This window comes from Vicugna pacos, chromosome 4, assembly GCF_048564905.1.
Source record: "Vicugna pacos chromosome 4, VicPac4, whole genome shotgun sequence".
NCBI lineage: Eukaryota > Metazoa > Chordata > Mammalia > Artiodactyla > Camelidae > Vicugna > Vicugna pacos.
In genome coordinates, this window is record NC_132990.1 from 69,770,644 (window position 1) to 69,783,937 (window position 13,294).

A 13,294-nucleotide genomic window follows, 5' to 3' on the forward strand; every position below is an offset into this window, starting at 1 on the left:
ATTAGATCACCAGTTTGGTAGATGGAGATCTTTTCTATGAGAGATGTGCTTTGGGAGAAACAAATGAATAGCTCAAAGAGGTGAAAGGCTAAATTCTCATATGACGTTTGCAGGTTTCTGAACACATGAAAGCTGCTGGCTTCATTTTATTGTTCAATGAAGCAAGTGGACTCTAGGGACCAAATATCACTAGGTTCACTTAGGAATAGTCTTTATCAACCAAACCTGCCATTTCGTTTCAGCATCTGAGATTATGTCCATCCAAAAGCCACAGGCCAAATCTGCCCCAAAGGCCCAGGTGAGGTTAAGGACAGCTCTAGCTGAAGGACTGCTGCACTGACATTACAGACGGCCAGCAGTGGAGAAAGTCTCTCCAATCTGTACGCTCTGCAAATAAGCCTTCTGACTTCCAGCACAAATCCCAGTGAAGGGACCTAGAGACGTAGTGGAGTTGAAAACCTGACCTGCTCAGAGAACTTTCAAGGAGGCATCTCCATGTATGTAACAAGCATGTGTCCCTGAGTTAAATGACAGCAGGCTGAACTGATGACACCTCCTCTGTGCTACTAAAGACTCAGAAAACAATGGCAAGCAGGAATGGAAAGAGCCTGGTGCTGGCCAATTAAAGAAGGGATTGTGCAAAGGCCAAGAAAGGTCACGTACAGAGAAAGTCAGCTTAGCCATGGCCTAAGTTCAAACCTGGACCCCCAAGTGACATTTCAGGAAGTTCCCACTGCCTCCCATTCTTGGATAATTGCAAAATAAGTAGATCTCTGGAAAAATGAGTTGTATAGGCTTCCTGCAATGAAAGGTCTGGAAGACAATTGCAATAATGACAATAACAATATAGTATGAGCTGTTCGTCTAGTATTCAGCAGGCATTTATGAATAACTGCTACATAGAAAGCCTTTATACCCGGTAATTTGTGAATAGTACCTCTGATTTCCACAGCAAAATTTAAGAGATATTATCTCCATGTTATAAATGAGTAAATCGAGGCTTAGAGAGATTAAGTGACTTGAGGTCACATAGCTAGTAGGTGACAAAACTAGGATTGAAACCAGGTCTGCATACCTAGAGCTGTGCTTTTCCACTATAACAGACTGGGTTATACCTGTGCTTTTTATGTGCAAATTATAGCTAAATCCATTTGAATTACATAATAAACTAAAAAGTAAAAAACAAAACAAAACAAAAAGATAACTTACACACACTCTGCAATGCATTATTCCAAAATATGTGTACTTGTACAAAAACACTGTCTATGAAGTATAGCAATAGAGATTATGTAGCATAATAGTCATGGAAAACTAATTGGAAACTAGTTAACAATTAATTCAGCTCAACAATGAGGATTAAAATAGTAAAAGTAAAATATAAAGTTAAATTTGATGCCATGAGATACCAAATTCTATACCAAATGGCTAGAAGGGAGTCCCAGGAAATGTCCAGTAATGGACGTCCAAATGGTGGTGGAGTCACAGAGTAATGATTGGCACAGTGAGGGAGAAAGGACAGGGACCCAAAGGTAGCCCCTTAATAGTTATATGACCTTAGGCAACTTTACTTAACAGCTTAGAATCTCAGTTTTTTAACCTGTAAATGGGAATTATAATAACCACTTCAGAACTGTTGTGAAGAATAAATATTATATACGTGAAGTGCCTAGCATTCCATTAATGGTATTTTAATAGAAAATTATTATTACTGCTCCCAACTGTTAGTTTACATTTCTATTTTTCTCAATCACCTATAGCAGACACACAGAAATATTCTCTTGTGACTAAAGACAGAAAGTCCAGGATTGCCATTTTATTGATATTTCAGGCTTTATAATCCTGATGCGAGTAACCCTTCAGAAACGGAGAGAGGAATTCCTTGTGACCGGGAAAGAAGAAAATATCTGCTTTTACCAATGCAGTGGGTTGCAAATAGTGAGCCTACACAATTCCAAACCCAAGTAGTCCCCAGGCTGTCCTTTGAGATTCTGTCTTGCTCCATCGCCCATGAAATGCCGGGACCAGAGGAGGTCAGAAACATTCCTAGAAACCATTGGCATGAAACAGCTGCACCCTCTCAACAGTTCCTCCTGCCCCAGCGATGGCTTGTCCTTGAGGCCTGGCAGCCACTCAGGGGAAGGAGAGGCCTTTCCTCCCCAGCAGCTGTTGACCCAGCCAGGCTACTCCCCAGCTACCTGTCGGATGTCATTACAGACTGAAGCAGTGAGATCAAGCTGCTTAGGAAAAGGGACAGAGACAAAAGCAAGGTTGTTTAGCTATGCAGCAATGGCTAGGGCAGGTTTAAAGCTCATTTCTTCATCTTTTCCAGGCAGTCTCCCCAACATGAATTTCTGGAACAAGGTTTCTTTCCTTCCTGTGCTCCGTTAAAATGAACAAAACCCTCTACCAGTTCCTTCTTTCCTCCCTCTCTTTCAAAACTCATGGCCTAGTGGAAAGAACATACGCTTGGAAGTCAGCCCTGGCTTTAACAGCCCCAGTGTCACTTATTAACCACATGACCTTGGATGGGCAAGTATCTATTCCTCTCTAAGCCTCATCTATGAAATGAGAATGCTAATATCTATTTGTAGAGTTGTTTTGAACATTAGAGATGCATACTTGGCATAAATTAGGAACTTTGTAAATAGTAAATCTATTATTAGTTATTGGCAGTAATATTGCTTTCAATTTGAACATCACACACACACACAAAAACTACAAGATATGTTCATAAAAGAGCCCCTGGATAATCAACAGCTGGCCAAAGGGTATGAATTCTGTTGAAGGTGGTGACAAGGGTTTTACCTGGGGAATCAGAGAATTTCAATAACTGAAATATGGAAATGATCTCCTTATCTGATACCTTATCTGATAGATGAGGAAACTGAAGCACATAAGGTTATAGGTTTTGGTAAAATCACTCAGGTTACTGGCAGAACTGTGACTTGGGGATTGAAATCTCCTAATTTGTAATTCAGAGGATTTTCCATGCTGGCATGCTACAGAGCACATGGCATGTATATAAAAGAGTTCAAAGAAACAAGTTAGCCAGGAACTATACTAGGTACTCTGTCTCTGTCCTCAAGGGGCATACAGTCCAGCGGGGTAGACAGGAAAACAGATGATTCCAATGTGGTGTGACCAAGTACTGCAAAGTGTAAAAGATGCTTGCGGCAAAATAGAAAACATTAGCTGAGCTATGAGGGGATGTTAGGGGAGAATTTCTATAGAACAAAAATCCGAGTTGAGTTCTGAAAGGTGAATATGGGTTACTCTGGTAAGCAGGGGAAAGGCGGTGTTGGTTTGGTTTGGGGGCAGCAGTATGGGCTTCAGCAAAGGGGCAGGCACAGCAGTGCTGGGAGGCAAAAGTGTGAGGCACGGAGCCCAGGACAGGGGTTGAGGAGGCAGGCAGGGGACAGCCATCCCATTCGAAGCCCAGCATCTGCCATCCAGGAGATGCTAATTGATGGGATGACAAACAGAGTGAGTGGAGTCTGGAGTCCATTTCTCAGGAAATCCCAGAGAAAGAAAGAATTACAACTCCCTGGCCTGCCTTGAGGTCTCAGAGTATTTGGGGGTGGGGTGAGGGGTGGGGCAGGTGCAGATGACAACAGACAATCCCATTTGGCTTTCTTGCTGGGACTAATGGACTGGTTTCTCAGTGATTGCTAATATTCTGCCCCCACTTACCACGCTGAGATGAACGGACACTCCTGGATCAGGGATAGGAAGTTTGTGCAGAGTTTCAAGAAGCTCATTCCATTGACTCTCCTGAAAGAAATAAAAGGCCTAAGTAACAAAAGCAAGGCTGAGACCTTAGTCAGACACCTGCAGGGAGGTCTGGACACACAGTGACCTGTGGGCCCTCATGACTGAGGGAACTGGGGAGGTGCCAGCCCCAGAACAGAAATAGGTTTGATATTCAACTAGAGTTGGGCAAAAGACACTGCTTATGGCTCAATAAAAGAGACAAATGATCCTCCCACACCACGTTTGACATTTTCTACTCAGCGAGACACCTACCATGACCGCCTTTTATGGATCATATACCATAAGCTCTCAGCAAATCTATCCTCTCAACTCCATAGCAACAACTTTTAAATGCAAACAACCTGAGCTTACAGGGCGGGGGTGGTGGGGAGAAATAACGATGTCACTATAGATCTTATCTTCATCATCATTACCCTCAATTAATTGTATTGAGTGTTCACTGGATACACACAGCAGCCTCCAATTATGGAAAGTTAAAAATGAACTATATACAACAGCATGCAATATAGGATGGTGGCTGTGCATTTTAATTAGTGAAATGGAGCCACAGAATGCAATGCAAAGCAATACAAATTATTCAACTGAAAACAGATTCACCTTTAAAATGCTCAAAAGAACATTGCTTACAGAATTATCCAAAAAGCCATTTCTTCCACCCTATGGAATTCTCTGTACTGATAAAATAGTAATAAGCTCCCATTTGTACCCGTTTGTTAGCTGTTTGAGCCTCACAACTATCTCACTTTACAGATTGCAAACTAAGGCTCCAAAGGGTGAAGTAACTTGACTCCAATCAGCCAGTTGGTAAGTTGCACAGCCAGGAGCTAATCACAGGTTTTCTGTGTTCAAGCCCAGAGCCCTCACCACTGTTCCACAGCTGTCCTTGGTAGTGAATTTAAAGGAAAGGAAAAAGAGGATGAAAATCCTGTTTCAATCTGAAGTCACAAATTACTCAAATTTCTCAGAGGAGAAAAATAAGCATGCATGGGTACACACATATAATTTTGCTCTGAAACAGCCTCAAATTTATAGAATAATTGTAGGACAGTACAAAAAACTTTATTTCCTGAACTAGTTGAGCATGAGTTACCAACATTATGCCTCATGATCCATAAATACAAAGGACATTCTCCTACATAACCGCAATTAATCATCAAAATCAGAAAGTTAACATTGAAACAATCATCTAATCCTCAGATCCCACCAAGTGTTGCCAACTGTGTCAATAATGTCCCTGACAGCAAAATAATCCAGTTCAGAATCATATGTTGCCTTTAGTTGTTGTGACACTCTAGCTTCCATCAGTCTGGAACAGTTCCTGAGTCTTTCCTAGTTTTGTATGAACTTGACAGTGAGACCAACCATTTTGTAGAGTAACTTGTCTGATGTTTTTTTACTGAATCAGATCTCAATTCATTCCATTTCTGATTATGTTCACTTTGATCAATTGATTAATTCATCTGATGTCTCTACTGTGAGATCACTCATTTTCCCTTTGTGTTTGGAAAGCATTTTGTGCAGTAATACTTTGTGTCAATAACCTATTCCTCAAACTTTTAATTTATCTATTTACTTATTTAACATTAGTATGGACACATGGTTTCCTATTTTATTCAATAGGTTATAATCCTTTGCTATCATTATTTGTTTTGATGCTCAAATTGTCCCAGCTATGACCAGTGGGAACCCTTTGCCCCTTCAAGCTCACTTCTGTGTCTTTCTGGCATATTTTCATCGTATTTTGAGCATTTCCTTACTCTTTGGCACAAAAAGATACTCTGGGTTCACCTTATATTTTCCCTGTTCCAGCTTTGGAATTAGATATTTCTTTAGGGAGTCCTGGCTCTTTTTAGTAGAAAATGGTTTTAGAAACCAAGATTTGGGACCTTGGTGTACTCATTGCTACTTGGGTATTGTTGGCTCAGACCCTTTCAGTGAACACAGCCAGAAAATATTATCACACACACAGACACATAATACACAATAACATCTCTATTTTCTTTATTTATCACATATATTGAAAGCCAAGGATTCATACCAATGGCTCTAATTCCAATCCAACAGTAGGAATTATTCCAGTTTCCTCCCTTTACATATTTATAACTTTATTCTCCAGAAGTGAAAAATCCTGCCCCTATTTTCTTATTATATTTTCTTGCTTGTATGTAAGCAATCATTTGTCACTGCCCCTACCTCCCTCCCAACCTAGATGCTTTCTTGCCCCGCTCGGAAACTGACAGCTACTGCTAGGCTACTGCCATATGCCTGCTTTCCTCTGATCCCGCACTAACAAAAATGTCCTTCTCTCTGTAGTCTCCAACACCTAATGCTAGGCCACTGCTGCTGTCCCCTTTCCCATGTGGATACCTCTGATCCCACTGGTGTTCCAACATCTGGTGCCCAACGGATGCCAAGCCACTATCACCACTGTCCCACATAAACAACTGACTCATCCCTCAACCTCCAACACCCTCAGCCGGGCTCAGATGCCCTCCTTGCCCCCTGCCATCCCTTCCTCAGGGATGCCATCATTGCCCTATTTAGGACCTGTAACCATGCTGGGTCAGTGACTCAGACAGACACCCAGACAGAGCTTAGGCTCTGACACTCCATGCTGAGCCATCATGGTCATTCCCCACCCCTCCACAACTTGAAGTCTCCCTACCCTGCCCAACCTTCCCAATGACTTTTGGACCTGGGGAAGGGAGTTTGTATTTTAAATGAAAGCTCCTTCCTCCTGTTCTAATATGATAACCCACACCCTGCAAACAGTTAAGCCAGTTGTAGGCAGACTACCTATCATCTGTGTCATTCCTTTAACCAGAATAAATTTAATAAAAGAGTCCTTTGTACAAGGGAAACAGACTCCACTAAAACACATCACTGATGTCAGTCTCCAACACTCCAAGAGGCAGGGTCCCTACCTGGAGCAATGGCCCAGAGGATGGGCTCACCAATTTTACAGGGTAATAATCATATCTCCCCTATAGTTTGTACATACTCAATCTTTCTTGCATCCCACAATGTGCTTTTGAAAGTCTATTAGTTTTGGGTTGTTTTTTTTTAACTGCTTGGAGTATATAAACGGGAGGAAAAAAATGTGAGTAAACTTCCAATTCTAAGACTGTTAAAACCTACGATTCCATACAATTCTATTTACTAAAAACAGCTTTCAAGGTTGTATGAAAAACTGAAATGTTTGGCAAAAGTAAACTGTGAATCAGAAATCGATGAATAGACCCAAGGTGGCCTCCTAACTCATTCATCAAAGGATAAATCACTTCTTTCATAACAGAATTCCCTGACACCCAAGCATCCTTTCAGAGTGAGTGTACTGATCTAGGGAACCATTTCTATCAGTTACTCCTTCCATTTACTGTGGCCTCTGGAATACATTTGCCAGTGAGTAAATCTAACTTAAAGATTTATCCATTATTCACACAATTTCCACCTTTTCTCCAAATCAACACTTCCCAAAGTGTGTTCCAGGAAACACTTGTATCTCAGAATGTTAATATCTGCCATGAGATAAAAGCATATGGGACCACATAAGATGGCAAGTCCTGAGTAACACAGATTTCTACACTGTAGGACTTTTCAGAGCCTATATTATGTAAACCTTAAGGAGACAAAAATGAAACACAGCTTTCCCTTTCCCCAGTCCCAATATTATTGAACGATGGTACCCTTTTTGAATGGAGCATTTCTTAGAACTAATGTTCTATAGAAAATATGATGGAAAAAAATTCTCTATCATTTAATAATATCACTTTAATGAAAAATCTTAGGCCATTTACAAAAAGGAAAATATATAAGAAGTTAGATGTATGGACAAATGTTTAACTCACTAATAATCAAAGAAATGCAATTAAAACAATGACAACTGTTCACTTGTCAAGTAAACAATAAATTCAACAAATGATACTGGTGAGAGTATGGTGACCCAGGCCCTTGTACTTTGCCAGTAAAGGATATCTTTTAAGAAAACAATATAATTCTTTCGGAAAGCAGTTTGGCAAATGTCCTAAAAATGTTTATGCCTACTGACCTTACAATGGCCTATCTGAGATTCTCCTCTGAAGGAAACAACCCAAAATGAAGAAAATGCTTTATGCTCAAAGATGTTAATGACTAGACTTATAATAGTGAAAAAAAATCCTAAATAGTAAAAAATTCCCAACAATAGGGAAATGTTTCAGTAAACCAAGGTGCATGATACATGAAATGCAACCATGAAAAAGACTTATGTTTTTATTAGCATGGGGGGAAATGCTTCTATTATTAATTACGGTACCTGAAAACCATGGGCTTCAAAAGTCTAAATACAGCTCCAGCTGACCTTTGACATTCATGGAAGATACTTTAGCATACCATTTCTTCCAAAAGTACAGTTAGGTAGAGGTGAACTTCTAAAGTGATTTTCAGACCCTTAAAAAATTACTGTAAAAGCACAACAAAGCCCTATTGAAACAGGAATTTGGTACAGCTGGCTAGGTCACTTGCCACTTAAGTGTTTTACTCACAACCCCAGCAATTCAAATTTGTGCCTCAGCAAAATTATTATTTAATACATGTCATGAACTTTTAGGGCTGCTTGGGAATACTAGACGGTAAATATTAACTCTGAATGCTAAGGGCTTATTTATTATTTATTTAATTCAAAAAAATAATGGAAGAAAACACCCCAAAATGCTAGCGATACTTATTTGGAGGGGTTGGGGGTAGGGAGACATATCAGGAGTGTTATTTTAAACTTCTTTCCTACTGTTTTCTGAATTTCCCAAACTTTCCATAATGGGAATGCATTACTTTTTAAGTAAACATTTTAGTGAAATATAAAGCATGTATTACTTTCATAATCACAAAAGTTAAAATTTACTTGTTAAGAAGAATAAAATAAAAGGCAAATACCTGTCCTTTTGTCGTGTAATCTGCCAAGATGTTAAGTAGCTTATAAAATACTTCGAACCAGGGGAGATAGCTGGGGGAAGAAGAGGAAACACACAAAATATTAGTATGCAGGTCAAAAATTTTAACCAGGAGCTAATTCAAGATGGTACATTTCAGTTTCTCTCTACATCCTGAAGAGCCTTCTTGTCATAGGCTGTGCTGGAAACACAGACTGGTAAAATGCTAATTATTTCTGGGATTTTAAAAAATTGCCTGTGTAAGGCAGAGGACTGAATGTCCATTATAAATTATTCCCATGCCTCAGAGCTAGAAGAGGTTCATAGAGAAGAAATTCAAAGCAGACTCTGCAATCAGGAACCATCTCTGAATAGCCCCCCAGGGCCTCTCCTACCACACCCACCCTTCCCAGGAAAGCTTCTATTCAAGTTTCTCATGATTGGACACACACAGCCACACACACATGCAGCACTTCCCCGTCTGCTGTGTGCGAGGTGTCCCAAAGGCCCCATGAGCCTGAAACCATTCACGTTGCTGCATCAAACATTCCACCTATAACGCGCCTTTCTCTATACTTACTGCAGGAAGAGCTCTAACTTTCCACACTACCCTTCACCACATCCTGACCATCCTGTCCCTTAACTCTGACGACAGCCTGGTCCTGACCACACTCCATCCTCTGTGTGGATCACAGAATGGACTTTCTAAAATGCAAATCTAAGTTGCACATTGGATTAAATTCCTGCAATGGTGTCCCTCACTACAGGACTTCTTAGGACAGTGTTCAAGGCTCGTCACTGTCAGGTCCTTGACTGTGTCCCCAGCTGTCCTGGCCCTACATCCCACATATGTGCTCCTCTCACTGCAGCCTCACTCCGATGATGTCCAGGCAGCCTGAAGCCTGCTTGAGCTTGCACAACACACTTGGTACTTTTCTCCCTCTGACCTTTATGATCTAGACTAGCTGATTCCTACCCATACTCCTAACATCCTTCCCACCCCCTCCCCACCCCTGCCTCTCATGCCCTAATTCCCTGTTTTCTGTGCTGTCTGGGTCACATGCAAACTCCTATTATAACAGTTCACATACCACGTGGCCCTCAATGGCATGTCTGTCTTCCCAACAGACTGAGCACAACGGAGAGGAAAGATTACATCTTTCTTCACTTTGTCTTCCGAGGACCAAGCACGGAGCCTGGCAGACCCTCAGTGCCCAATGTGGTTGGAACAAATACAACCAAACCAAGACTAATGGCAGAGGCACATTAGTGCTATAGAATTATTGTTGAATTATATCCCCGTGCCTAAGAATTTTTTTCACTTAATTTAAATGGTTGTGTTCTCTGTAAGAAACTTTTCCAAAGCAACATCAAATAGTCATGCTTTCCAAAGCGACATCAACAGTCAGAGTGTTGTACCAAGTGCCTGCCGTCCTGCTCACATCTGCCCTGCTGAGCTAACAGTGTCCGTTACTGATAGAGTGGAGCGCTGATGCTGGCAACACCATCCCGCCCGGCAGAGGGGAATCAGCGCCCTGTACAGATTACCAGCTGTACCGCCGAGGGTAATAAATGAAGTGAGAGGCAATAGAGCGGACAGATAAAGCGCACAGCTCTCTATCATTAATGTCTGTCTGAAGCTGGCACATGCTACTGTAAAATTTAAGTAGCTTATCAAAATATACTGATAAGCAACTTAACTTTTCACTTCTATGACAGTATTATCACTTAAGTTAATACATTTCAATCAGCTCTGGCAGCTGCATATTGATTATTACAGAGCAAATGACTGCTGCCACTTTACAGAGCATTTACTTTGGCAGAGTAATGTAAACATTCAAGAGGGATTAGGGAGGAGATAAGTTTCTCCCTTCCTACTCTGTTAAATAAACCTCGGCTGAGTTAAAAGCCATTATAGTAGGAACAATAAATCCCCTCAGAAGAAAACTGCTCAGATTAGAGGATTCCTTAGTAAACAAATTCAACCAAGAATTACAAATATCTTTTTTTCCCCTGAAAGAAAGAAAAAATACCACTAGTTAAATCCAGCAGGAAGAGGGGGGGGTGTGGGGGCGGGGCAGGGGCAGAGGGGGGAGCAAGAAGAGAAAATATTTTCTTGAGAGGAAACCATGGCCTCAAGTAGATGAGAGAAAAGCTGAAGTCATTTTAGGAATCCTTGATGAAGTGACTTGGGACAGGGTGAATTCTCTGCTAAATTAATTTAGGACTGTGGTATATAGGAAGCAGTTTGGCCACCAGCTTCTACAGACCGACATAGTTTGGGCCCAGAACCTCAGGTCTAGTGTCCCCCTCCACCCCCACTGTGAGGATGCAGGAGATGACAGGGTGCGACTGCCTGGACCATAGCAGACCCAGGTTCTCATGCTCAGGCTGGACCTCACCAAATTGATTCTTTTTGGCTACGCTCAACAGAACCGTCAGCCATGGGAGGTTTTGTAGTTGCTCTGGAAATCAGCCATCTCTTTCTCCCTTTAGCCTGACCGGACACAACTGTTCCCCACATGTTGTCCCCTGTGCACTGACAGATGAATATCTAGTGATGGCAGTGCTAAGGTCATGAAACCAAAGCCCAGCTGTCTTCTTCTTCAAAGGCTCCCTCCTTTCCCCTGTTGGGAGGCCAGGGTTCACAGCTGAACTTTATCCAGTGGCGCTTCCTGCGCTGCTTCATTAGCGCTGGCACAACAGCTTCATGCTGCCCACGAGGGTGCAGGTGAGAATATAGAGACCCTCCACTCCATTTTGGTCTTGTCTGTCATCATGGAGTAAACATGACTTCACGATCCAGAGACAGGAAACAAACACTCCATTACACCGCTCCTCCCCTGGACAGCTAAAGGAGTTCCAAACGTCTTGGGGCCCACTCCACTTGCTACCTTTATGCAACTGCTCGAATTCACAACATAGAGAATCACCCTGTGGTAGGGGTTCAGTCCAAGGATGGGGCCCCAAATCCAAATCACTAAGGGTCCCTGCACTCGAGAAGACCACAGTCCTAAGTGGGAAAAAGAGACATATACAACAAACAGTAACAGTTTGGGTAGGGGCAGCTGGGACGCTTTCCCAAATGCTTTATTTAGCCTAGGCTTTGGTTCAAATTATTAAGTTACAATGGTGCATTACCATGACCCAGTCACAGAGCCTCGATGGGGAAAAGCCTGCTTCCCAGGCACAAGCATTGATCCAAGCTTCTCTTGCCAAACCGTGGCTCAAGTCAGTTTGTCCCAGGCTCTGTCCTCACTCCGCAACCTGACAGTCAAACGAAGAGGCTTTTGTTTTGTGTGAAGCAGTAGAAGAGCTCAGGCAGCACCCAAGAATTCCTATACACATGGCCTCACTGATGTGGACCATCATGAGACTTTGTAAGATGTGCAGGGGCAAATTCCAGAGATAGCACATCTAGTCAAATGGCCCATGGTCAAAATCACCTGTAAAAATGCCCTTAAGTTGACCCCAATGTACAGCAGACATATTTTGTCTCGATACAAAGCAGTTGGCCTGAGTTTGGGGGACCTACTGAATGAAAACTGACTCTGTTCAAACCTGTCAGCTTGGTGAGCTGCTTACCCTCCAGCTGAACTTAGGAACTGAGCCCAACTAGGGACAGATGACTCACTTTTCTAATCTCACTCCACTGAATGGACTGTCAGGATAATCACTCCCACACATGTATGAGTGACCTGGAATAAGTGTGTGTATGATGGGATTCCACTTCAGTGTCCTAAGTATTAGGATAGAAAACCATTACAAATTTTAAAAAGCTCTCCCACTTCTCTTGCTAACAGTTCAATTCAAAGCCATTAGATGAGCCCAAGCAAGGTAGAGGGTGTGTGTGTGATGGGGGCCGTGGTGGCAGAGGCTGACCAAGTTGAGAAAGGGGGCCACCTAGGAGAAGAGTAGCCGGGAGCAGGCTGTCAGAGTGAAGTGTGGAGAGGAGGACATCTTCCTGCAGGGGCAATATGGCACAGTTTTGCAGCTCAATTCAGGTGAGGAGGGTTCCCTGGTAAGGGAAAGTCAGGGCTCCAGGAGGACAAGAAGGGTGTCCATACAGGAAGTAGCCTGGCTTGGAGTGTCAGAATTCAAGAAGGGCAAGAAGAGTGTTTAAGTAGGGACAAGGCCTGACACTAGGTAAGGAAAGCATCTATCTCAGTAAAAAGAGGTTGACTAGACTGGTGTTGGAACCTAAGAGGAGTAAAAAGAGCATCTGGAAGGCAGTCCAGTCTGGGATGTCAGAGCCCAAGTGGGTAGGAGAGCACCCACAAAGGGTGGCCAGGCAGAGTCCAAGCAGTTGAGAAGGATGTCTGTGGCAAGAGGAGTCGGCAGTGATGGCCCTGCCTATGATGCCAGAGTCCAAATGGGGTGGAGGAGGGCAGCCACAGTGGAAGGGGGCTACAACAGAGGGAGACTGGTTACACACAGGGGAACAGATTGAGACTGATCAAGTAAGTAAATATACAATGGGAACCAAGCTTACTGCCATCAGAGAAGAGAGTTACAAATATGGACAGGGAGAAAACAAGAATGAATCCCATGATGTCTAACTGGAATTAGATGTAACTATGAAATTGTGGAGACAGATAAATGAAATATAAATACAA

The 13,294-nt window shown here is 42.4% G+C and overlaps 1 protein-coding gene across 4 annotated transcripts in view; it reads right to left on the minus strand.

Moving 5' to 3' along the window:
* The window catches only part of DENND1A (DENN domain containing 1A), a 476,944-nt gene that overhangs the window by 245,350 nt on the left and 218,300 nt on the right, over positions 1 to 13,294 (minus strand). For all 4 annotated transcript variants that reach the window (XM_072960109.1, XM_072960107.1, XM_072960108.1 and 1 more), the window contains exons 6-7: positions 8,683 to 8,752; positions 3,691 to 3,771 (exon numbers count right to left, since the gene is read on the minus strand). In XM_072960109.1, coding sequence (XP_072816210.1) covers positions 3,691 to 3,771; positions 8,683 to 8,752 — 151 coding nt within the window. The remainder of the gene's footprint in view (positions 1 to 3,690; positions 3,772 to 8,682; positions 8,753 to 13,294) is intronic.